The 26,924-nt window shown below is 41.8% G+C and overlaps 1 protein-coding gene and 1 long non-coding RNA gene across 8 annotated transcripts in view; one reads left to right on the top strand and one right to left on the bottom strand.

Annotated features, from left to right (window-relative positions):
- The window catches only part of map2k7 (mitogen-activated protein kinase kinase 7), an 85,542-nt gene that overhangs the window by 9,052 nt on the left and 49,566 nt on the right, over window positions 1-26,924 (top strand). For 5 of the 7 annotated variants that reach the window (XM_069927554.1, XM_069927553.1, XM_069927557.1 and 2 more), the window contains exons 2-3: window positions 9,568-9,615; window positions 18,988-19,126. In XM_069927554.1, the coding sequence (XP_069783655.1) occupies window positions 9,568-9,615; window positions 18,988-19,126 (187 nt within the window). The remainder of the gene's footprint in view (window positions 1-9,567; window positions 9,616-18,987; window positions 19,127-26,924) is intronic. The other 2 variants (XM_069927556.1, XM_069927555.1) reach the window with 1 other exon arrangement.
- Window positions 9,168-10,729, bottom strand: LOC138758532 (uncharacterized). Its single transcript, XR_011354324.1, has 3 exons — window positions 10,690-10,729; window positions 9,910-10,019; window positions 9,168-9,473 (listed from the first exon to the last, which is right to left on the bottom strand). It is a non-coding gene; the product is annotated as an uncharacterized lncRNA (long non-coding RNA).

The following is a 26,924-nucleotide window of genomic DNA, read 5'->3' as shown; positions in this document are numbered from 1 at the left end:
GGTTAGCACAATGCCATCACAGTGCCAGCAACGTGGGTTCGAATCCAGCCCTCCCTGTACATTTTCCCTGTGTTTCCTCTGGGTGCTCAGTTTACCCCCCACATTCTAAAGATGTACAGGGTCAGTCGGTTAATTGGTCACATGGGTGTATTGGAGTGGTGCAACCCCCCTCCCCCAAAAAGAATAAAAATACAATTGAAAAATGTAGATGTTGGAAATGTGATATAAAAACAAAAAAATGTTGGAGATAGTTAGCAGGTTCAGTAGATTCTGTAGAGAAAGGAAAAGAGTTAATGTTTCAGGCTGAAGCTCAGTCATAAAAAGACGTGTAAGAATGAAAAAAGTGCATTTAATTGTTGGAATTGAATGAGGCAACACAGGTTTAATGTGTAAAATGGAAGTTTAGTTGGGTTGGGACGTTCCTCATGTGGAGATGGAGCAGTGGGAGAATTAACATTCAAATGAAACCATGGGGACCTGTTTGCATCTTTTCTAGATTGGTAATTTAAGATAGGACTTAAGATAGGTTGTGTGCATTGTCGATTTTGATATTCTTGTAAGCAAGCCTGGACAAGATGGGCTCACAGGAGAGCTATGGGAACTGGTTATGATTGTAAATTCAGAATTGCAAAATCATACGGTACAGATGCAAGTGCTGAAAAGAGACCCACCTCATCCTTGCGACCATGATGCCCATCTATACCAGTGCTCTTTGCCTGCATTCAGGCTGTTTCCTTTTAGGCCTTTGTGTTTAAGTACCTGTCTAAATGCCTATGTTTATATGTTTAGTGTGCAAGACACAAAAGTGCTGGAGAAACTCAGCAGGTCATGCAGCATCTATTGGAAGTAAAGAATCACCAACGCTTTGGGCCTAAGCCCTTTGTCAATATACGAGCAAACAGCAGGCAGGAGCTGGAATATAAAGGTAGGGGAAGATGAGGAGAGGAGGGAAGAAGGGGCACAGGTTAAGAGTATTTGTAATAGGTAAGAGGTCGTATGTGAATATGTGGGAGGGTGGATGAGAGAGAAAAATGCTGAGAAGTGATAGGAGGAGGGGGTAATTCTGATTGGAGAGAGAAGGGTGGGGAGATGGAGGGATAGGGAAAGAGAAATACTCGGGGAAGGGGTTTGACTGAAACTGGAGAAGTTGATGTTAATGCTGTTGGTTGGAGAGTGCCCAGATGGAATATTTGGTGTTGTTCCTCCATTGGTTTGTAAGTTGTTATCTACCTTTGTATGGGGAAAATTTAATGACAGTTATTAGCCCCTGACTGAATGTTTTCTACATCTTGCAGTGTTCAGGAACAGGTTTCCACATTACTGGGTGTTGCAAATAAACAGGTTAGATCTTGGATACATTTCATATTTTTCTTTTAAAATGTTGTGCTTGGCATCTTCAATTGAAGGTATGCAGTAGGCCAGTGCTGGCTGAAATTCTATCTTCTACTTGTATGGAGTTTGCACATTCTCCTGTGACTGCATGGGTTTACTCCAGGTGCTCCAGTTTACTCCCACATCCCAAAGATGTATGGATTGGCTGCTGTAAATTAGTTCTTGGTGTATAGGTCCTGTATGGGCACATCGGTACCGTCAGCCCACACCGACCCCGTGTGCCCACCCTGGTACCGTCTGCCCACACCAGTACTGTCTGCTCACACCGGTGGCGGTACTGTCTTTCCAGAACCTGGGGCCTGTATTTGAGGGGAATGTGGTGAGAACAAAACAATGGATTATTGTAAGATTAGTGTAAATGGCTGAAATACAAAAGTCCAGGCACTGTGATTGTGGTAAAGACACAGAAATGCTGGAACAATTCAGCTGGTCATGGAGCAATCAGAGGAGGTAAAGATATATAACTGATATTTCAGGCCTGAGTCCTTCTTCAAGGTGCAATCAAAAAGCAGGCAAGTGTCTTGAATTAAAGACTGGGGAGAGGAAGGGGGAAGGGGAGGGGGGAGGGAGTCCAGACCAACAGCCAAAAGGTGTTAATGGATATGATAAGAGGAAAGGTGAGATTTTATTTTGGCTCTGTGAAAGGGGAGAGAGAGAGAGAAAACTATAGGAAAGGAGACAGGAGGAAGTGGGAAGAGGGGGAAGGTTTAATGTAAATTGGAGAAGTTGTTAATGCCTTCTCGTGTAAGTAGCTGGATTGGAAGCCTGTTTCTGTGCAAGTTTTCTCAATTACACTGTGACTCACCTTGAAGAAGCTTGATCCCTTCAGAGATACAGCCTGGCCTGCTGAGAAACTAGCATTTCCTGCTTTTACCTCAGAGTTCCAGCATCTACAATCTCTCTACTTTTTCATTTTGCTTAATGAAGAGATTTCATTAGGAACAAAACCGTCAATGAGCTAATGAGCATCCACTGTAACCTCTAGTTACCAGGATGGTGTGAAGTATATCCAAGCATAAGAGTGAACATTTATTGCTCTTTATTGGGATTTTGTTGCATAGGGCGAAAATCTTCCAATCTGTCACCAAACAAAGGTCTGATTGGCTGGTGAGCATGAAGGTTTAGCTCAGAGAAGGTTTCTGGCCGTGAGATAATTTCTCACATAGAATAACTAAAGATAAAAAGCAGAAATGCTGAAAGAATTGACAGCCAAGCCATAGCGAAATCAGTTAACATTTCAGATTGAAGAACCTTCATTAGAACTGAGGAAGAGAAACAGTAAGTTGCTCTAAATTGCAGAGAAGGTGGTGGGGACCAGTGGGTGGAAGAAAGAGAACGTTGACAATAGGGTAAAATGATAGAATAACACACTGCCTTGAGATGCAGAGATAGTTGAGCCTATGTAATATGTCATTAATATTGTGAAGTCTTGGTTGAGTGTACTGTGACTTAATGGGATGTGAAGCAGGCCAGAATATACATTGGAATAAAAAAGCAATAAAAAGGGGGAAAAGAATGACCATATGGCCAGCCCTAATGGAAACAGAAACAAAGAGCAAGTTATCTAAAGTTAGAGAATTCAGTATTGAGTCCTGCAGGATGCAATGTGGTGTCACTCTACATGGGCCCTCACAGGAGCCAGAGTGGGATGGGGAGTTGCTATGGCAAGCATCCAGAAGCTGAGGTCTGCTTCTGCAGATGGAATGCAGGTGCTTTGCAAAGCCAAAGCCCATTTGGTTACTCCAGTGTGGAGGGGCCACATTGTAGTAAATTGTGAATGTGGTAAAGAAGAAGTGCAAGTGAATCACTGTTTCACCTGGAAGGATTGTTTGGTTCCTGAATGGGGGGGGGGGTGGGGTGCATGGGGGGGGGGTGGGGGAAGAGAACAGGAGAATGGTCATGTGTCATATCTCTTCTGGTTGAATGCGAAGGAGCCGAGGGACAAGGAGCAATGGATGGAGGTGGAAGAGCAGACTGGGGAGCCACAAAGTGAATGGACCAGTAACATGCAGAAAGAAGAAGAGAAGGGGAGATGAGACTGGTAGAGGGATCACATTGGAGTGAGCAGTAATTGTGAAGGATAATGCAACATAGGGTGGCATGATTAGTGTAGCAGTTAGTGCAACGCCGTTACAGCGCCAGCGACCAGGGTTCGATTTCGGTGCTGTCTGTAAGGAGTTTGTAATTTGGCACCACGGGCTTGTGGGCCAGAAGGGCCTGTAAGCCTGCTGTATGTCTAAATTTTAAAAAAATCCAACATCCGTGGGGGATAGAAGTGCCCGTCACATGAAAATAGCTCAAAACTAATTTGTCACATTATACACTGGTATTCTTTGCTTACCTTTAAATAAATTGCTGAACTATTTGTTATATCCTTCCCCTTTTTAATAAGTAAGGTTAATGAATGACTCTTCACCTTCACCTGAAGTGCTGCATCTTCAAGGAGGTAATCAGCCTACAACTGTACTGCCCTTTTGTATAAACAGAAACTGTAAATATAATTTCATACTTATTTTGCATAATATTTGAAATAAAATTCACTGTTTGAGATTATTTTCATAAAACAAATAACTTCTGGTGACATGAGAATGCATGAATATGGGAGAACCGAGAGTACTTTGAGCACAGTGGCTGGTGAGGTGGGAAGTAAGTACCAGGGAAACACTATCTTTATTCTGTCCTGGGAGGGGTGAGAACAAGGTAGCATGGTTGCTGTAGTGGTTAGTGCAACATAGATTCAACGCCAGCGAAAAGGGTTCAAATCCAGCGCAGTCTGTAAGGAGTTTTGGGTTTCCTTTGGGTGCTCTGGTTTCCTCCCCTCCTTCAAAATGTTGGGAATTGTAGGTTAACTGGGGTGTTTGGGAAGGGGGGGGAAAACGATGAAGGTCTTACCAAGGTGATGGTGGTCTTTTATGTAGTTGGCTGCCTTCTTTTTTTTTTTTTTTTTTGATTTTTTTTTCTTTTTATTTTTTTTTTTTTTTTAATTTTTTTTATTTTTCACACCATAAATCACATTAGCCATGATATACACTATTTCTTTTCACACATATACAGTGACTTTTTCTCCCCCCCCCCTTTCCTCCCAAACCACCCCCCCACCCCCCCCTCTCATCCATTTTAGGTATACAATCTAGGTTGCATTAATCCAGTCAGACAATGTTGTCATTCAACAAAATTACACCAGAAATTCTACTGAGTCCATTCTTTTCTTTCCTTCTCCTTCCATCAACTTAGGTAATGTTTATCCCCGGTAGGTTTTCGCTATTGTATTTAATGTAAGGCTCCTATACTTGTTCGAATATTTCAATATTATTTCTTAACCAATATGTTATTTTTTTCTAATGGAATACATTTATTCATTTAAATTTGGTAGTTTCTTCCTTTTAATTTGGTTATGTATTCCATTAATATTTAAAGACATATAGTTCAGCGTAGCCCTTTTATATTTTGTTTATCTTCTCTTTCCGTTTTTCCATCATTACCTTTCCTCCTTTTCCATTTCTGTTTTCTTATTTTCAACTCTTTATAAGACAACATTCCTACAACATCTAACATTTTCCTTATTCTCCTATTTCTATCTTATTTATCCCCAATCTCCCCTTCACCTCCTGAGTTGTCCTTTATCCCTTGTCGGACAACCACATCTCCCCTCTCCATTTGGATTTGCGAATCCACTCGCAAGCGTCAACTGATTGTGCAGTGACCGCTATTTCCCCCCACCCCGCCTCCCCCAGAAAAGATTTCACTTTTCATATGTCACAAAGGTCCCTCTTTTAATTCCCTCCTTATTCTCTCTATTCCATTACCTTCCCTTATTAATTCTTGTCTATACTATCTATATTTTCCTCTAAGTACAGATACATTCATGTATGCTCATTGTCTCTATTCACTCTTATACCTCTTTACCTGCATACATATCAATCGTGATCATTTTTACTCTCATTACCCGTCTTCATCCCTCAGTCTATTTTTGTCTTTACCCACATACATATCAGTCGTGATCATTTTAACTCTCATTACCCGTCTTCCTCCCTCAGTCTATTTTTGTAATTGTTCTGCAAATTTTCGTGCTTCTTCTGGATCCGAGAATAGTCTGTTTTGCTGTCCTGGAATAAATATTTTCAATACCGCTGGATGCTTTAGTATAAATTTATACCCTTTCTTCCATAAAATCGCCTTTGCTGTATTGAACTCTTTTCTCTTCTTTAGGAGTTCAAAACTTATATCTGGATAAATGAAGATTTTTTGCCCTTTATACTCCAGTGGTTTGTTGCCCTCTCTTACTTTTTCCATTGTCTTCTCCAGTACCTTTTCTCTTGTAGTATATCTTAGGAATTTTACTACAATAGATCTTGGTTTTTGTTGTGGTTGTGGTTTAGAGGCCAATACTCTATGTGCCCTTTCTATTTCCATTTCATGCTGTAGTTCTGGACATCCTAGGGTCTTAGGGATCCACTCTTTTATAAACTCCCTCATATTCTTGCCTTCTTCATCTTCCTTAAGGCCCACTATCTTTATGTTATTTCTTCTGTTATGGTTTTCCATTGTATCTATTTTTTGAGCTAGTAGTTCTTGTGTCTCTTTAGTTTTTTTATTAGATTTCTCCAATTTCTTTTTTAAGTCTTCTACCTCCATTTCTGCTGCTACTGCCCGCTCTTCCATCTTGTCCATTTTTTTTCCCATTTCTGTTAAGATCATCTCCATTTTAATTATTTTCTCCTCTGTGTTGTTTATTCTTTTTCTTAAATCCTTAAATTCCTGTGTTTGCCATTCTTTAAATGATTCCATGTATCCTCTAATAAGAGCAAGTATATCCTTTACCTTGCCTCTCTTTTCTTCTTCTATTTCACCATACTCTTCCTCTTCTTCTTCCTCTGGGTTGACCATCTGTTGTTTCTTTGTTGCCCTTTCCTCCTCTTCTTTCTTGTTTCTATTGTCTTCTGTGGTCTCTTCTTGCTGCAGGTGTTCTGCAGCTGTCGTTGCCGGCTGTGGAGATCGACTCCCCAGCTGGTCCCCCCTCCTGTCGGTGTGTTTTTTTTCATTCGCATCGCGCATGCGCGAAGTTTCGCGCATGCGCGGTTGCGCACTTTTGTTCGGCTCTGCGAGCCATTTTTGTAGTCCATTATTTACCGACCTGAGGGAGCGGGTTTCTCTCTCCGCAGCGGGCCTCTTCGGACAGGTAAGGCCTTCACCTTTTTCCTCCTTTGTCTTCTCTTCCTCTCTTCTTACCGTTGCTTTCGACTTTTCTTTTTTTGTCGCCATCTTCTTTCCACCTTTATACTCACTTTTCTGTAACTTTTATTTCTGTGCCTTTGTGTTTTCTCTTGTTTTTCCCGACTTTTCTGGAGAGGGCTGGAGTTCACCGTCCGGCCACTACTCCATCACGTGACTCCTCCGTTGGCTGCCTTCTTGAGGCAGCACTTCACATACTGTACAGTAGATGTCTGCAAGGATGGTAAGTCGGAGCCTGTGATGAACTGGACTATGTTTGTTACCTCTGCAGCCTTCTGTGTTCCTGGACAGTTCAATTCCCAAACTAGGCTATGATGCAGCTAGTCAGTATACTTTTCACAGTGCATCTATGTAAGTTTGATAGAATATTTGATGAAATATCAAATCTCCTCAGACTTAGAAAGTAGATACATTGGTATGCCTTCTTTATTGTTACGTCAATGTGCTGGCTCCAGGACAATGATTCCTGGCTGGAGAAATGGGTGCAGTGATAGCAGAAGAAGAGTTGGATCTATCAGGCCAGACAGAATTCATTGAGGTGTGGTCATTGGGATATGAAGCTGAGGCCTCTGCTGAGGATTGATCGCATAGTGTCAGAGTGGAAGATTAGAGGGGATGGCGAAAACATGGCAATGATTTCAGCTTGCAGGAGATTGAGATTGGGAAAGTGAAGGGAGAGAAACTCAGGGAGCTATTAGAAGTTGAGCATGATTGGCGTAGTGGTTAGTACAATGCATTACTGCGCCAGCAATTTGGTCTGGGGTACACTGTCTGTAAAGAGTTTGTACATTTTCCCTGTGTCTGTGTGGATTTCCCCTGGGGCTCCGATTTCCTCCCACTATGAAATGTGCTAGGGTTGTAGGTAAATTGTCCAAATTTAAAATTTAAATTTAAAATTTGAGATTGGTGAATTTCTGGCCTTTTATATGAGAAAGAAATGTAATAAGTTCCTTGTTGCAGTAACGAATGTGGCAAAGAATGCAGTGGAACTGGGGGCCATGACAGTTTTGATAGAGGGAGTTGGGATTGTAGAGAGTAGCTGAGAGCTTTTTGGACAGACTCATAGAGTATGGATCTCAGCTTCTGGTTCGAGCAATGATGGAACGGAGTCAGACTGCATTCTCATGTCAGCTTTGTTGCTTGAATAGGATAATGAGTATGCAAGATGTAAGAAAGAGACAGAAATTGGCATGTGGGAGAGGATTTTTTGAGGCAGCTTTCTGTTTTACAACTGAGAAAGACAAAGAACCCAAATCAAAGCATTTAAAATAATAAGGATTTAGTTGGAGCATCCTAAAAAATGGTCCCAGATAAGGAGGTGACTAATTAGACATGTCATATTAGATTTTCAATATTTAAATCCCAAAGATCTTTGGAAGAAACATCCTCAACTGGAGAATAAGGATATGGACCTTTTCACAAATGGACGATTTGAGGGAAGTGGGGGGGGGGGGGGGGGTGGTTAAGCTCGCAAAGGAGAAAAAAGTGTTGTGATGAACCAGTGGGGCCAAATGGCTTGCCATAGTTCTGCAAGCAATGTCACTCATTAGAGTGCATTTGTATGAGAAGTATTTCACCTGAAAGTAAACCTACTTAGGATGGTTCCTAGCTCTGCACTCCACAGCCTAAGAAAACTAGGTAGGTAGAGTAGGAAAAGGCCTCCTTAGTTTTATACAGCACTGTCTATAGACATAAACATATAAATATAAGAGCTGTTGTTTTTTGACATTGTTTTGACTTTCAGTGTGATTATGGTGGATCAATACGCTGTTCCAGCTTTTTTCCCATAACCCTTGAACCCTCTGACCTTTTGAAAAGTATAAAATGTATTTAATGATTTGGCTTCTCCACTCGGAGAAGAAAGTTCTCCTCCTCTCAGTTGTACCCATTGGCCTTCAGGAATATTTTTCCTGCATCCAATCTCCCCAGTCCTGTTAGAACTTTGCATGGTTGGCCCACAGAGGTTGCAGGTTATGGGTCTATAGACTCAAAACACTGACTACCATCTGGTCATTTATTGCTCACTGCTGTAAGTCAGCACATGTGCAGGAAGGACATTTGTGCTGGAGTTCATTGTAAGGCCATGATTTTCTCTTTTTAAAAGAAATTGGATCATGTAAGTGCAAAAATGTTGCAGCATGTGCTCCAGTTTCTACGTCATAATTTCTTTCCTAACAACTGAAGCCCCATTGTAGGTGTGGGGGTGGGTGTGTGTGTATCTATACACACACTAAGAATGTTTGATATCATGGAGATGCCTACTTCCTGGAGTAAATCACAATTAGCTTTCCATAATTAGAGCCAACTTGATTGTGTACCACATTTCTTCCATTTTTACTTTGTGTGTTTAACCACTTGCCTGTGGAGAATGTCAGGGGCAAGCTGTGCAGAAATGCCTACTTGTACTCATAAAGAAGTAATCAGGTTTTAAAGAAATAATGCAGCTTTTCCTTTTTACTTGTTCTAACCCTGCACTATAAATCATGGATGAATGTTTTTGTGTCAGATCTTATGGGAATGAAGAGAAAATATTAGGCTTATTAAATGAATGGGTATCTTGTATTTAAAATGCCTGATTTTTCTATACTTAAAACAGTTGAACAGCAGACATGGGATTGCTTTTCAGAATCTGGGCATTAGTGGGCAAGATGCAAATATGCCAGTTGAAGATCTGTAGCAGATTGTTTGTCCTGGAGATATTCAGGACCAGATCTCTCCATCTCTGGCTTTCTGCATTGAACCAGGGTCCTACTATGTTCAGTAGTGTTTGGGTCGACTTCAGAGCTGTCAATCCACTCCATTGCCTTCTGCCGTCACTCAATTCTTGTGTTTCTTTGTTGAATTCATTCCTGTATGAATTTAATTTACCCGTTAAGAAGAGTTTTGTGTTTGATGGCAGTTTGATACATTATGATTTACCCACTTTTCCTTTTCCTGATCCAGTTATAGTGATCACTCTAAGCCCTGCTCCTGCCCCATCCCAACGAGCAGGTACAAATCTCTTATTTATCATACGCACCGACTTAACTCTCCTTTTGCCACGAGCTGGTCTATATTCCTAGTCTCCATGTCGTTGTGCTTCCCATGCTCTTGAAATTCTTTCTCCTTCCTGCAGCTTTTGTCAACATCTTTTTATTATTTCCTTTTCATATCCCCTCATTTTTTGTCACCTCCCTTGTTTTTGTTTCATTCCTTCCATTCATTGCTTACGTTTGTCTCAGTAACGTTTTGCCTTCTAGTTTACCTGAACCTGTACTCATTATTCTGACGGTATTTTTTACTCACCACTTACACAGAAACTGGAGACCAATCTCTGGCTGATGCATGTTACTTGTAGTTCTTATTGAAATGGCTGCTTTTGTGCATGACCACAGCATGCAGTCTTGGAATTTATCCTGAAGCATGAAAGATAGAATGGCTCTGTTATACTTGCGTCTTTACATTGCAAAACAATTGTTTTGACCAAATTTATGAATAAATGTTCTATTTTCTAGGTGCAAAATCTAAGAGGTAGTCAGTGCAAATTTTGTATCAGTGGAGTTGTGGCATGGTTCTCAACCCTCCTTACCTTATTTTTATTTCCTCTTAAATATTTAATTTGTCGTAAAAATGGTCACCTTAATATTTATACAATCTCCCTTCCCCGGAGCAATTTCCTGTGTGGCATGACCCATGACTCTGCTTGTGGATTCCAATCCATAGGAGCCAGTGCAGACCTCTGGGAGTGCTGTAGTGTCATAAGTACCATTTTCCAGTTGAATCATCTGAATTGTGAAAGTAGAAGATCCCATTATCATGGAAGAGGAGAAAGGGTGCTCACATTGGCGTCCTGGGCTTCCTTCAGTAACATAGCCATGAGAGGTTGGTCAACTACCACTTTAGATGAGAAGGCTCCTTCTGAGACTCCTCCAGAGACTGGTTCTAGGTTTCTGTTGGAATCAAAGAGATCCCACTAATACTGCCTGTGTGGTTCCTAGCTGTTTTCACAAGCACTAGAAAATAGAACAAGTCATAAATTTGTCCCGATATATTCATATTCAAAACCATTTTCTTTTCAGCTTTTACATTTCAGAGGATGTTGGTGAAGACTTATTCTGGTTTGTATGTGGGTATATTGTGAAGTTGTTAGAAACTGCAAGACATTGTGATATCATTTCCCCCCACTGCTATGGTCACCCCCTTTCCAAGCATTATAATGTTCATATCTATCTATGAATTTGTCCAAATCTGACAAAACTGCTGTGTTTGGGGGCACTTGGTGACCCTCCACCCCACATCCTTGGGGAGAGGGTCTAAGAAACAAGCCCATTACAAAGAAGGACTTGTGGATGTAGCAACATTGCAATGAGTTGGTGGTTTAATATTTTACACATTATTAATATAAGTTGTGGATGCTGCAAATACCTCTTTATTTAGTATTTCATGGCATGGCCTTCCTTTCACTTCTTTTCATCTGTCACTGCTCTCCTGAAGTTTCTTTGTCTGCTAGAAATGCTGAATATTATTGATGAGCTTTGGTGATAGTGGCTGACCTGGCTTTGGAGCTTATGGACGCATTGCCAAGGGTGGGCTGGTCTGTATGCAGCATTTAGACACATCCTTGTGTCCCTAAAAAATATGAAGACAAGAAGAATGAGGGAAAAAGGAGAGATGGGGGGGGGGTTTAATGGAAATTGGAGAGTTGATATTGATGCTGTGTGGTAGGAGACTGCACAATAATTCCACCCTTTTCCAAACATTCTTTATCTTCACAGGTAATGTACATTGTGCATATTGGATAGAATTGGTGAGGACTCATTCTCTATTGTGTTTGGTTTCCCAAAATTCTGAACACCATTCAGATCCTGCTCCTGTCTCCAAGATCTAGCAGAAGTTGGAGCAAATTGCCCATAGACTCCTCCCAAACCCTATCTAATGGGGTCGCCAACTCATGCCTCTTAGAACCTCTCAACTGGAGAGGTTCAAGTTGAGGAAGTCCAGCATTCTGCAGTGCTGGGCTATATTATTCCCATTTTCTTTCTTTGTTGAAGTTCTTTTTTTAAAATAAATGTAACTTTCATTCAACCCTTAAATTATGTGGTAATTTTCATATGCTGCCTCATGTTACACCCTTTGCAGCAGGTTTTGGAGATAAATTTGGCATTTCCATTCCTCTTCTTCAGAATCCCCACAATCTCACCGTTGACCTCTTCTTTAAGCTTTCATTTTACATCCAAGTGTGCAGCCATTTTGTGTTCCAAGGGAACTTGATTTTGCTGTGATGTATAACCAAGTTCCAAGAGATGATTCAACTCTCTGTTAACAATTCCTCCCTAACCCTCCTAAATTAGGGTGACTCTAAATGGATCTACTTTTAATTGATATGAATAAGCAAATTGAATCAAACTGTTCACCAGATTAAGATGTTTTTTATCCAGTCTTTAAATTCTAAGTATAAAATATTTATGGTAATATCTGCTCACTCAATATTTATCAGTGAATTCCCACACAGACCATTTTGTCAAATTTACTTGAGAAGAACTCTGTTTAACACCTCATTTTGTGTGTTGGTATTGGGAGAGAGATGCACTTCTACCTAACCTAGGTTAATTGATGACCGAAAATGGCATGTAATGTCGCAAAGAGCAGGGCTTATCTTAGTTGGGGCTGAGGGAGCTGTGAAAACTTGCTGTTGATTGTCATAACAGACTTCCAGGGTCCCTGGACACTACACCTATGAAGGTCTATCCAACTGCAGCTCCTTTTTGAACACATCAAGGAATTGGCACAGGAGAGGAATGACCCCAGGATCATGTGTGAGTCTCAGAGGATTATAAATTGTAGCTACAGCAATGTGGTCAGACCTAAGGTGTAGGCTGCAGGTAGCTGGACAATCACTAGAAATAGGCAGATAGTGCAGTGTTCCCTATGGCTATTTCCTCATTAATAGTTATGACATAATTAATCATCAGGCATTCCCCACCCCACCAGTAGCATAATGGAGGAGCTGGGGGAGGAAATGATCAACACCAGCTGTGTCACTGACACCATGACTGGCTCTGAGGCTCAGCCGGTGAGGGTGGTCAGATAGAGCAATAGTGGGAGGAGAATCCACATTCAGGAACACAGCGAGGCGTTTTGTGTCCGTAAGCGAGACTGCAGGAGAGTATGGTGCCTCTCTGATGCCAGGGACAGGACGCTTTGAGAGGGGGGGGTAGTGAGCAGCTAGAAGTCGTGGTCCATATTGATGCCAATAACTTGGGTAGGAAGGGAGATGTGATCCTGCCGATTGATTACAGGGAGTGAAGTGGCACTAAAAAGCAGGACTATCAGGATTGTAAGCTCAGGATTTTGCAGGACGGTAAGATTCAGATGTTTGGATCATTGGACAGGTGGGATGGGTTACACCTGAACTGGAGTGAACCAACTCGTGAGGAGGTTCGCCAGTACTACTTGGGAGGGTTTAAACTAGAGCAGCAGGCTGCCCTTGGAGAAGTTGAGGAGATGGCAGAGATGAGGGCAAGGAAGGACAGGTGAAAAGACACAACAACATTGAGGGGCTGAAGTGTGTTTATTTTAATGTAAGGAGGATTGTGAGTAAGGCAGATGAACAGAGCCTGGATTAGTACATGGAATTATGATGTTGTGGTTGTTATAGAGACATAGCTGCAAGAGAGACATGATTGGCAGCTCAGTGGTCCTGGGTATTGCTTTTTTAGATGGGATTGTGAAAGAGCAGAAGGGTTACAAGAGGAGTTAGGGAGAGTGACACAACTGCACTCAGAGTGGATGTACTGGAGGGCTTATTCACTGAGGCAGTGTGGGTAGAGATAAAAAAATTCACTCTGATGGAAATATACTAGGGGCCTCCCAATAGATAGAGGGACAGATATGTAGGCAGATTATGGAAAGTTGTAAAAGTAACAGGGTTGTCATAGTGGGCTACTTTCATTTCCCCAATACTGACTGGGCATAATTTGTTGGATGCATCTGGAATGGTTTCTTGAAGCATTTAGCAGATAATTCAACCAGGGAAAGGTCTATACTACACCTCGTATTGGGAAACGAGGGTGACCAGTTGAGTTATAATGGGAGGGGATTTTGGGAATAGTGATCACAATTCCGTAAGTTTCAAGATAGCTGTAAATAAAAATAAAGCCTGGACCTCGAGGTAAAATACTAAGTTGGGGGAGGGCAAATTATGTTGTTATTACTGGGTGGATCTGTTTTCAGGCAAGTCTGCAACTGACATGGAAGGACTAGTCAATTAAAGTCCAGAACTGGCATGTTCCAGCAAGATGGAGAAAAAATCTTGGATAATGAAAGATGTCATGAATCTAGTCAAAAAGCAAAAAAGGGTATGTAAGGTTTAGGAAACTACAATCGGACAGGGCCCTGGAGGAATATAAAGATTGAAGAAAGAGTTCAAGCAAGGCATTAGGTAGGCCAAAGGGGGCCATTAAATGTCCTTGGTGAGCAAGATTAAACACAATTTATTCTCACAGTAAAACAGAAGGATGATGAGGGAGGGGAAAGGACCTCTCAAGGACAAAGGAAGAGATTTATGTGTGGAGTCAGAGGAGGTTGGAACGCTACTAGATAAAGCTACTCTGCATTGGTATTCATCAATGAGAAGAACTTGGAGGATATAGTGATAGGGAGCATAGAGTGGAGAATGCATCTGGGTTAAGGCATTTTGAAATCAAGAACTAAATGGTGCTTTGCCTTTTGGAGATCAGAAAGGTGGATGCTTTGGGAGCCTGATGCGATATTTCCCAGTTATTGAAAGAAGCAAGCGAGGAGATTGTTGGGGCCTTGATGAAGATCTTTGTATGCTCACTAGCAACAGGCAAGATCCCAGCGGACTGAATAGTAGCCAGTGTTTATTCAAGAAGGGAAATAGTGATAATCCAGGATTTATAGGCCAGTGAGCCTCATGTCAGTGGTTGCGAAACTATTGGAGAGGATACCTAAAGATAAGATTTACACTTATTTAGAAAGGCATAGTCAGATGAGGGCCAGTCAGCATAGCTTTGTGAGGGGCAGCCCATATTTTCAAATTTGATTGTTTTTTGCAGTGATGATAAAGGTGGTTGATGAGAGTCAGGCAGTGGATGTTGTCTGCATGAACTTTAGCAAAGGCATTTGGCCAGCTGATCTAGAAAATACAGATACATTGGATTCAGTGAGTTAATAGTTTGATTCAGTTTTGATTACCCCATTGAAGGCAGGATAGGGTGAAAGGATGTTATTCTTTCTGGAGGATTGGTGTTATTTGTGATATATAGATTTGGATGAAAAAAATGAGTGGGTTAATAAGTTTGTAGGTGACACTAACATTGATGCAGTTATGAACAGTGTGGAGGGTTATCAAAAAATACAACAGGATACAAACCAGTTACAGATATGGGCAGAGAAATGACAGATAGAGTTTAATCTGAACAAGTGGGAGGTGTTGCACTTTGGGAGGCTTAAATGTAAGGTGAATGAATACAATTAATGGCAGGACTCTTTAGAGCATTGATGTGTAGAGGGATCTGGGGTCCAGGTCCATAGTTCAATAAAAGTGGCCATGCAAGTGGATAGGATTGTAAATAAGGTGTATGCTATGCTTGGCTTCATTGGGCAATACATTAAGTATAAAATAAAGAAGGCACATTGCATCTAGATAAAAGTGTTAAACAAGAAATTGCAGATGATGGGGTTGAGTGCAATACCCTAAAGTGTGACAGGTAACTCAGCATCCATAGGAAGTAAAAGGCAACCAAAGTTTCGGGCCTGAACACTTCATCTGGGATCTGGGAAAACAGGTAGATGTCTGAATAAAAAGGTGAGAGAAGGAGAGGAGAGGAGGGAGGAAGGGGAATGTGCATAGGCTAACATGTAAGAGGTAATGATGGTTACAGGTGGGGGAGTAGAAGAGAAAGAAATTGAGGAGTGATAGGGGAGAGGGCAAAAGACTTAAGAAGGGTCGCTCTATAATAGAAAGAAGGGGTAGGGAGTTGGAGGAAATGTGGCGGGAAAGGGAAACCGAGAGACCCAAGATGGGAGTTTAACGGAAACTGAAGGTTGATGTTAATGCCATCTGGTTGGAGCATGCCAAAATAGAATATAAAGTATTCCTCCAATTTGCGGGTGGCCTCAGTTTGGCAGTACATGGGGACTGGACTGACATGGCAGTGTGAGAACGGTGTGAGAAACTGAAATGGTTGTCCACTGGGAGTTCCTTACTGATGCATGAACAGAGTGAAAATAGTCAAAGAAATAATTTCCCAGTCTGCAATCAGCCTCCCTGATGTAGAGGAGGCCGCATCGGACGCAGTAAATGACACATTTGAAAGGAGTGTTTGGTGCCCTGAAGAGTGGTGAGGCAGGAGCTGCAAATGCAGGTGTAGCAGTTCTTGTGGTCACCGGGGTAGGTGCCGAGGGGGTGATTAGTGGGAAGGGTTGAGTGGATGATTAAGTCACTGAGGGAGGATTCTTCATGGAAAGCAGCAGTGGAAGGGAGAGAAAGATGTATCAGGTGGTGGGATCCCATTGTAGGTGTCAGAAATTGTGAAGGATAATGTGTTGGATGTGGAGGCTGGTGGAGTGGTAGGTGAGGACAAGGGGAATCCTGTCCTTGTTTGTCTAGGGGCAGAGGGGGCCAGGGCAGATGTGTGGGAAAAAGAGGGGATGCAGGTGAGGGCTGAGTTGATGGCAGTAGAGGGGAAACCACGTTTTCTCAGATGCCCTGGGAGCAGATGCAGCAGAGACTGAGGAATTGAAAAAATGGAATAGAATCCTTAGAGGAGATGGTGGGACACTGTGGAATTGAGATAACTGTGGGAGTAGGTGGGTTTATTGAGGATGCATATAGCGTAACACTATATAAAACGTTGGTTAGGCAGCACGAATTGTGTGTAATTCTTTTTGCCCCATTACAGGAAGAATGTGGTCCTTTGTCCACAGGAGATTTACCAAGATGTTGTTAAGCAGGAACGTCTGCAGATGCTGGGATTGTACAGCAATACAAAAAGTGCTGGAGAAATTCAACAGGCCATACAGCACCTATAGGAAGTAAAGGGAAACAAGCTTTTCACCCCCTTCCTTTCCATCTCTATTTAGAGTCCTACCCCCTTCCCCTATCACCTCAGCTTTTTGTTTTCTCGTACCCTCCCACCTATATCCATCTATGACATCTTACCTGTAAGCCTGTGCCCCTTCCCCTCTCTCTTCTTCCTTTGTCAACTCTCATCCCCCCCCCCTCGTCTTTTTTATTTTGGGAATAGAGGGATATGTATTATCGGCAAGCAGCAGAGTTTTAGCTGAAGCAAACAATGAACTGGAGGAACTTAGCAGGTCAGACAGAAATCCATGGTTTTGGGACTGAAACCTTTATCAAGAGTTTTAACTAGGGTATCAAGCTCAGCACAAACACTTGGCTGAAGGGCCTGTTCCTGTAGTGTCCTGGTCTTTTTAGAAAGAATCCCGATTGCTCTTTGGGAAAATTTATGAATTTGTCTTAAAATTTGAGGTATTTGTTCCCATTACATATACGAGGAACAAATGGGTTATAATCAGCTAACCCGCTCAGGAATTCAGTTTCAGAGAAAGGTTAAACAGGTTAGGACTTTATTCCCTGGAGTGTAGGATGAGGGGAGATTTGGTAAAGTATATAGAATTATGAGGGGAATACACAAAGTAAATGCAAGTAGGCTTTTTCCACTGAGGTTAAGGTGAAAGGGGAAAAGTTTAGGGAGAATTTGAGGAGAAACTTCTTCATTCAGAGAGAAACGGGAGTGTGGAACGAGCTGCCAGCTAAATGCAGGCTCAGTTTTCACATTTAAGAAAGGTTTGGACAGGTACATGGATGGGAGAGGTACAGAGGGCTATGGACTGGGTGCAGGTCAGTGGGACTAGACAGATTAATAGTTTGGTACAGACTAGAAGGTCTCTAGGGCCTGTTTTCTATGTTGTAATGTTGTATGGTTCTTCTATAGGACATATGAATAGCAGGGCGAGTACTAGTGAACAGCGATACCGTGGGGCACAAGTACAACAGTGTCAACAGGAATAAGCAGAGGGGGAATAAGGTGCCTGGTATTCCCACCTTATCAGCTGAGGCAATGAATTTGCAGTTGGAATATCACATTGTAAATGGTTGGTTAGGCACCACTGGGAGTATTATGTGCAGTCCTGGTCACCACACTATAGGAGGGATGTGGTTAAGCTAGAGAGGGAGCAGGAATGTTGCCTGGACTGGAGAACTTGAGTTATCAAGAGAAACTGCGCGGGCTGGAACAGTTTTCTCTGGCTAGAAGGAGGCTGAGGAGTGACCATTTCGAGCAATCTAAAATTAAAAGAGCAATTGATAGGGTAGATAATCACAGTCTTTTCCCCAGGACAGAGGAATCTAAAACTGAAGGCCAAGGGTTTAAGGTGAGAGGGAGGGAGGAAAAGATTTAAAGGGGATCTGAAGAGCAAGATTTTCACACAAGCTGCCAGAGAAAGCAGTGAAACATAAAAGGCTTGCAGATTGCAGTAAAAGCACAGAATTGCTGGAGGAACTCAGCAGGTCTCGCAGCATCCATAGGTTGCAAAGATAGACCTTGAAGAAAGGCTCAAGCCCAAAACATTGTTTAATTCGACCTTGAAGAAGAGCTGAGGCCTGAAAGGTCGGTTAAATATCTTTACCTCCTATGGATACTGCGAGACCTGCTGAGTTCCTGCAGCATTTCTGTGTTTTCTCCAGAGGAAGCTGTGGTGATGGGTACAATTACAATGTTTCAAAGACATTTGGGTAGGTCCATGTATAGAAAGGATTTAGAGGCATGTGAGCCAAACACAGGGAAATGGGATTAGAGTAGATTAGTTATCTTGGTGGGGATGGACGAGTTAAGGCAAATAACTCTATGGTGTAAAACTCTGGGTGTTAACCCTTTGAAATTGCAGTTGGATTCAAGAGTCTGGACCATTATAAGTGGTCAACATTTCCATTATTGATCCCTCTCCACTTTATTATCCTCCAGGAGAAAAACTTTTTAACTTCTTGAAAGTGGCAATGCATCTTTGGAATTAGCTACTGGGAGGTGGACAAGAGTGGCTAGGGATTCTTCCAACTTGCTCATGTATCATGGGAAGACACCAATTTTCGGTTCTCTTTTTTCACTTCTTTTCCCTCCATTGACAGTAGCTTATTTGCAGGTTTTTGCATTGTTGGGCTTGAGTCCTGTCTTGGCTTCTAATCACCAACTACAATTGCTTGTGCTTAAATCCTGGGCAGTTTGGATTTGGTGGCCAGGGCCCTTGGAGTGACTGAGTGGTGGGGGTTTCACTGTCGACAGGCTTTGTGGCAGAAGGGTGTTGGTGTTCAATGTAACAGCAGCATTTCCTTGTTTTCAGCTCTTCAGCTTCCATTAGCAAACGATGCTGGCAGCCGATCATCTTCATCAGAGACCTCCCCACAGCATCACCCGACCCCTTCACGCCCTCGGCACATGCTCAACCTCCCACAACCTCTGCAGCAGAGGAGCATGGAAAGGTAAGACAGGGCTGTGTTCCTTGCTTTCATTTACCTATTCAAATATTGAGACACATTTCAAGTTTGAGGTTGAAGGTGGTGTTCAATCTCGCTGCCTCTATAAAGACCAAAAGTAGGGGGTTTTACACTTTGGTTGATTCAGACCAGTTGGCCAAGAGAGATTGGTCATTCTTCAGACCTGGCAACAAGGAGAGAGAACCTGTTTCAGCGATTCACTCTTAAGTAAATCATCTTTCATTTCTCAGTAAGAAAAGTTTGAGCATTTGTTTCATTTTCTTCCTGAAACATAAAAGTTCATTTATTCCTTTCTCAATTTGTATTTACATTAATTTTGCAACCTTGTATTTCCCTTTTTCCATTTGGTTCTAGCACAGAAAGCCATTTTAGCACAAAGGCCATTTGGTGTATTGTCCTGTTCTGTTTTACCACTAGCATAACTGACTCATTCCAGCTTTCTCAGTGTCTTGCAAGTTTTTGTGACGTGCATTTATCCAGTTCCTTCTCAAGGACCACTTTGAAACCAGCCTCCATAACATGATTATATCAAATCTCCATCTTCCCCTTCTGACTTCCCCTGCCTGTCACCTTCACCCTCTGGCCTCTCCAGCCCTCAAACTAAATCCCTCCCCCTCTGGCTTCCGCAGTTCCCAACTTCCTCCCCCACTCCCCTTCTCCCCAACACCCTTCCTCCTGTATCCACCCATGACCTAGTGCCTGTGGACCTATGCTCCTCCCCCTGTCCCTCCCTTGCTATTTTATTCAGGAGCCTGCTTACATATTGATCATACCTTGATGAAGGGCTCATGTCTGAAATGTTGGTTATGTATCTTTATTTTAACTATATAAAGTATACTGTGTGCCCTGCTGAGTTTCTCCACCATTGTGTTTTTACTATCCGATCTCTCAGCCTTCTCTTCAAAGAAAACAACATATTCTCTCTACTCTTTCCTTGTAATTGTAGGTTTGTCTCAGTTCAGTCTTTTCTGAACCTTCTTTAATACTCTCTGTGCGCATGGTGTGCTTGGCTTCGTTGGGTGGGGCATTAAGTATAAAAGTAAGATGGACACATTGCAGCTGTATTAAACCAGGTTGCTTCCTGGTTTAGCAGGTATTCTCTGGTGCCTAGAGGGCTGAAGGGAATCCTAACCAAACACTAGACTACACGTGTTTAAGGTGAGGTGGGGAGTTCAAGGGAGATGTGCAGGGGAAAATATATTGCACATGTCTGGGACTGGCTGTCAGGAGTGGTGGTGGAAGCAGATTCAACAGTAGCATTTAGGAGGCTTCTAGATAGCCACATGACCATGAAAGGGATGGCAGGATGTCTATCAGCGCAGGCAGCAGAATTTTAGTTTGATTTGAGCATCATGTTTAGTACAGACCGAAGGTCCTGTTCTTGTGCTGTTCCATGATCACAAGCTCCTTTTTCATGAAGTCAGATCTTAATTTCTTTCTTCCCTAGATACCGATTAAAATTTAAGTTCTGACTTTGATCATCCCTTTCTGTGGAATATTCCAGATGCTGATCAGGACCTCTATGGAAAGAAATGTTTCTCATATCTTCTGATGAACTTGCTTTCACCTTAGTAAAAACACAGAAATGCTGGAGGAACTCAGCAGGTCTCGCAATGTACATAGGAGGTAAAGCTGTATACCCGACGTTTCGGGCCTAAGGCCTTCTTCACTTTCCTGAGCTATTACTTCCTCGTGTGATTGCTATGCCATTTCAAAAGCATTCTGAGCTTGCTTTCCCTCTTCAGTCAAGTGTCATGAATGCCTGACTCTTGGTCTAATTTATTTAAATATCTAACTTATAATTGAAGCAAAGGAAATCGCTTAATTAGCATCATATTTCCTATTTTAAGCCCTTATTCCTTCAACTGGATCTTCTGTAACTACAGTTTGCACTTAATAAAGAAGACACCGGCTCTGTTACCTAGAAAAACAAGTCCATGAAATGCAAGAACCTTCAAGTTGCCCTTCGAGTCATGCACCTTCTCAACCTTGAAATGTATTCCCTTTTCATTAGGGTTTAAAAATTCTAGTTTACAACATGGTGATAAAATACTAACCACAAGATCGGCACCACTTCGGGAGACTTCGGGAAGACAGTTTGAGTAATTAATGCTGATTTTTCCTGACATTCTATGCACAGGATATTAGAGACAGGGAAGGTGCTGTGTGGAAAATTGTGCATTCCTTGAGAAGAATGAGTTAAATGAGTAGGAAAGCTTCCTTTGTCTCTCCCTGTATTATGCTTTACACCACAATTACCTTCATCCTACAATCCCTTGGTCTGAGAATCCAATAGCTTCCCTTTTCCCACTAAAATTTAGACAGGCCATTTCTGCCCACGGGTTCATGCCAACTAATTTACACCCATTAGCCTACACCCCTGGTATGCTTCAAACGGTGGAAGGAAACTGGAGCCCCTGGGGAAAACACACACAAACTCCTTACAGACAGTGCGGGATTTGATCCCTGGTCCCGATCGCTGGCGCTGTAAAGCTGTTGAGTTAACCACCTCGTGAGCTATGCCATCCCAAACTTTGATAGTCTACTCTGGAGCATTGGAGGCTGATAGGCCACTAGGGAGAAGAACATAAAATAATGAAGAGCATAAAGAAAGTAAATTGTCTCTTTCTCCCAGGGTGAAAATGTCAAATAATAGAGTCTAGATAGTAGGTGAGAGGGGAAAGTTTAAAGGACATGTGTGAGACAAATGAAAACACAATGCTGGAGAAACTCAGAAGGTCAAATAGAGTACTTTATATAGCAAAGCTATACATAACCAACTTTCATCAAAGTTTGAGCAAAATATAGGCAGGCTGTTCTAAAAGTGTTCTATGTTCAAACCATAAATTATATAACGTTAGATAGATTAGAGCTTTATAACTATATAAAGTTGGCCATTACATTACAGGAAAGATGAGAATGAATTGGACTGGGAGAGTCACCAGTAGCTGTAATGATAGGACTGCCAATGTTGCATCCAATAGTAAAGAAGGGATGTGATGAGTCTTGTGCACAGAGCCTCAAATAGCTGAACTTCGAGGGGAGTCACGTGATGGAGTAGTGGCTGGTTGAGTGGAACCAGCCTTCTCCAGAGAAAAGAAAAAAAAGTGTGAAAAAACAGAGCTCAATAAACATAAAATACAGGAAATGAAAGATAAAGTTACAGAGAAGAGACAGAAAATAGCACCCTAAAGAGAAAAAGTAAGAATAACAGAGAAAAGGGAAGAAGGAAAATCACTGGAGAAGGCCTTACCTGCACGTCGGAGCAGAGAGCCACTGTGGAGAGGAGCGGTTGATCTCTGGTGTTAGTGAGTCCCCAGAGGAGCGGTGTCCTCCTGACCGGTGGACTTCAAAAATGGCTCTCAGAGCCAAGAAGAGGTGCGCAACTGCGCATGTGCAAGTAAAAGAAAAAGTTAACGCCGGCGGGAGGGGGCTCAGCTGAGGAGCAGCCAGCTAAGAGACGCCCAGTATCGGGGCATTCGGCTGGGAGAAGTAAGCAAGAAAGAAGAAAAGAAGAGTGGTGAGAAAGAGAATGAAGGGCTGAAAGAGGGTGAGCAGCAACGGGACGACTGGCAGGGGGATGAACTGTGGCAGGAGGCCCAGCAGTGGGTCAGCCTGCAGCAGGGGGCCCAGCAGCAGGTCGACCTGCAGTGGGAGGCCCAACAACGGGTAGACCTGCAGCAGGATGCCCAACAGCTGGCCCAGCCAGGATACAGAAGCAGCTCACCAGAGAAGGATGAAGATACACAGATACAGAAAAGAGAAGAAGATGACACAGACATAGATACAGACACAGAAGAAGAGGAGGAAGAAGACCAAGAATTTCAAAGGAAAGAAGAAGGTAAAATAGAAGGACAAAGTTTAGATAAAGCCTTTTTCAAAGAACAAATGAGGACATTAAAAGAATGGCTATCATTAGAATTTAGTTCAATCAAAAGAAAAATGAAAAGAGCTGAAGACAGAATGCAAAGCTTAGAGTTGGTCATGACTTAAATAGGGAAAAGAGTAGAAAATGTGGAGGAACGAGAAGCTGCTGTAGAAATGGAGATAAATGATTTAAGAGGGAAGTTGGAAGAGAGCGAAAAAAAATTAAAGAGACACAAGATTTATTGTCACAAAAAATTGACGTATTGGAAAACTACAGAGGGCGAAACAACATAAAAATAGTGGGCCTGAAAGAAAGCAAAGAAGGGTCAGATATGAAGGAATTTATAGAAGGATGGATCCCGAAGGTGCTGGGAACGTCAGATTCACATGAAGAAATAGAAATCAAAAGGGCGCATAGAGCGCTAGTACCGAAACCGCCACCACATCAAAAACCGAGATCCGTATTGGTAAAATTTCTAAGATATGCGACAAGAGAAAACATACTGGAGCAGGCAGAATTGTCCTCTCTAAGACAATAAGGCATTGGAATATAAGGGACCAAAAAAATTTTTTATTTTTTTTTACCCGACATAAGCTTCGAACTTTTAAAGAAGAGGAAGGAATTCAACACGGCAAAAGCAATCTTATGCAAGAAAAGGGATAACTTTATATTAAGACATCCAGCAGTACTCAAAGTATTCATTCCTGGGGAACGGAATAGACTGTTCTTGGACCCAAAGAAAGCCCAAGAATTTCTGAACATTTGCAGGACAGAAGAGAGGAGGAGGAGTGACAAGAAGGAAGACCAGCAAGAAAATATACAAAAATATGTAATAAATATAAAGTAAAGATATATATATATATATATATATATATATAAGATTTAAAGATGGATAAGAGAAGGGAAAGAAGGGAAAAAAGAGAGAGCTTTGTTATAAGTATAGGAAAATAGTGTTCTCTGAGGGGGGCTTGGGGTGGGAGAATAATGGTCACTGCGAAATCGATTGACGCTTGCGAATAAGTTCACAAACCGAATGAAAAGGTGAGTTGTGGTTGCCGTCAAGGAACAAGGGGCAATCCAAGGAGGGAGGTTCATTTGAGGTTAAAGGGTTATTGCTTGTGGGGATTGTTGGGGTATTTCATGTCTTAAGTGCGTTGTCATATATTGAGATTAAAAAGGAAAACTTGAAAAACAATCATGGAAAAAAAATGGGATGGAGGTGGTGAAGAGGTGGAAAAGAAGTGAAAATAAAGATATTAGATGGCCACATTGGACGATAAACATTAACGGAATATATAACAAAGTTTAAGTGTATCCTATTGGGAAAAAAAAGTCACATATAATTTAAAAGACAAAGTTACAATGTTTGAAAAAACCTGGAAACCATATATGGAACATAACAGAAAGAGCAGGCCTCGGACCACCACCACCTAAAATGATAAGAAGATAAACACGATCAGATTTAATGTGAGTAAGTAGATGATCCGTCTTTTTTGTTTGTATTCCTTTTGTATAAAGATATTGTTTTATTGTATTTTATATGTTCAATATTTGCTGTTTTTGGAGGGGGGTGGGAAGGGGGAAGGGAGGGATGGGGGAAAAAAAGGAAAATGTCACTGAATATTTAAAGAGATGCATCTGTAAATATATTGGTTGTTATGGTTCATAGTGCGATAAATAAAGAATTACAAAAAAAATAAGCTGAAATTTGCAGTAGAAGACTGAAAGCAATTGGCTGCTGTTAAATTGCTTCTAGCATGTAGATGAGAGGTGGAATCTTGAGAGAGTGGACAAAACTGGGGGTTGAATAAAAGAAAACTGAGAGATTAATGGGATAATGTGGGAAAATGGAGCACTTATTCAGCTATCATATTACTGGATGGTAGAGAAGACATGAGGAGATATGTCTACTCTTAATTATTCTTTTTTAGGGGCTTGAGAGAATGTCAATAAAACAAGAGGAAAGGAGACTAATATTCAAATGTTCCGAAGAAACTCGGTCACATAGCATCCATAGGAAGTAAAGGGCCTAGGTGCTGCATGACTTGCTGAGTTTCTCCAGCACGTTGGTGTATTGCACTCAGTCCCAGCATCCGCAGACTTTCTTGTTTATCAAGGGAAGAGGAGTCTATTCTGTCCTGGAGCACAGCAGTTGGTAGGTGTAGAAGAGACTTGCCTTGTGGCCTAATGGGAAGTTTCTGTCATGATAGAATCATCCGTGGTCCTCAGTGATAACATGAACAGTAGGTAATGTAGTGAGGGTAGAGATCTTTTCCTCGAGCTGGCATGACAAAACATCAGTGGAAAAAATATGCTTTGTGTCGGGAAGAAGGAATTATTTGGCTTTCGGGGCAAAAACCATAATAGGAGTAGGCCTGTTGAGCCTGCTCCGCCATTTTATAAGATTATGGCTGATCTGACCGTGATTCAAGCTTCACCTACTTACTATTTCCCCATAACCCTTAATTCTTCTACTCTGTAAAATTCCATCTAACTGTGTCTTAAATATATTTAACAAAGCAGCCTCTACTGCTTCCTTGGGCAGAGAATTCCACAGATTCATTCCTTTGGAAGAAGCAGTTAATCCTCAACCCCAATCCTAAATCTACTCCCCTGAATCTTGGGGTGTGTTTCCTTGTTCTTGTCTCAACTACAACTTTACCACTTCTATCTCATCTATTCCCATCATAATTTTAATAATATCCCCTCTTATTCTTCTGAATTCCAGTGTTGTAAATATTTTATTTGTGATTTTCCAAACTTAAACTCAAACACTTATCAATCTTAATCGATATTAATGTTGACAACATCAACAGTGGTTACAGTTTATAATTATCAATTCTATACAAGATTTTCTTTAGAGTTCCAGCTTTTTCTATCCCCTTTACCCCCTCCACTTTTAACTCTTAAGCGACCACAGTTAGACGCAACATTCAGGATGTTCATTACAGGTACGAAACATATATCGGGGGTTTATGGGTTTGTCACGTCACAGTGGCCAGTGCTCAGGCTGTTATTTTTTTCTTGACTTTTTCCTGGTTGGGATGGGATGGCCCCTGCCCCCACTTTCCCTCCACCCCCACCCCAACCAATTGAGGCATAGACTGGGAGGGCAGCATGGCAAGGCACGATGATCCACATTATAATTGTGTCAATTGTGTCAATTACAATTGTGTATAATTGTATGGGTGCCAAATTTTCAAGAAAATGGTGTAATTTTTCCTTAAGTTGTAAGTAATTTTCTCTAGGGAAACACAGCTTTGCATTTTTGCATTCCAGTGCACAGTAGAATTCCAGTGTTTAGTCCCAGGTGATTCATTCCATCATCATAGCCTCACCCAGGATCAGCCAGTGAACCTCCTCTCCACTCTCTCCAAAGCCCTTTCTCAAGTGAGGAGACCAAAGCTGCACACCATCCTCCACGTGCCCCCACACCAGTACCCTGTAGTTGCAGCAGAACTTCCATCTCTTAGATTCAATCCCTCTAGCAATGAAGGCCACATTCCATTTGCCTTCCTGGTGACCTGCTGCATCTGCAAACCAACCTTTGGTGATTCATGCACAAGCACACAACAGCATGCTGAAGTCCTTTCACCATTTTAATAATAATCTGATTTTTTTTTTCTTTCTAAAGTGGATGACCTTGCGTCTACCAACATTGTATTCCATCTGCCAGATCTTTGCCCACCTACTTAACATCTGTATCTTTCTGAATCCTCTGCATAATTTGCTCTTCCATGCAGAAAATTAAGATACGTAACACTCTGTCTTCTCTTCCTGTTTATGGATGTCGTGAACAGCTGCGCACTTAACCCTGATCCTTGCGGCTCTCTGCTCACTACTGATTTCCAAGCAGAGAAACATCAATTCGCCCCAACTCTTTGCCTTCTGTTGGTTAACCTATCCTCTGTCCAT

This window comes from Narcine bancroftii, chromosome 3 (genome assembly GCF_036971445.1).
Source record: "Narcine bancroftii isolate sNarBan1 chromosome 3, sNarBan1.hap1, whole genome shotgun sequence".
Taxonomy (NCBI): Eukaryota; Metazoa; Chordata; class Chondrichthyes; order Torpediniformes; family Narcinidae; genus Narcine; species Narcine bancroftii.
This window is presented reverse-complemented; position numbering and strand designations above follow the sequence as displayed.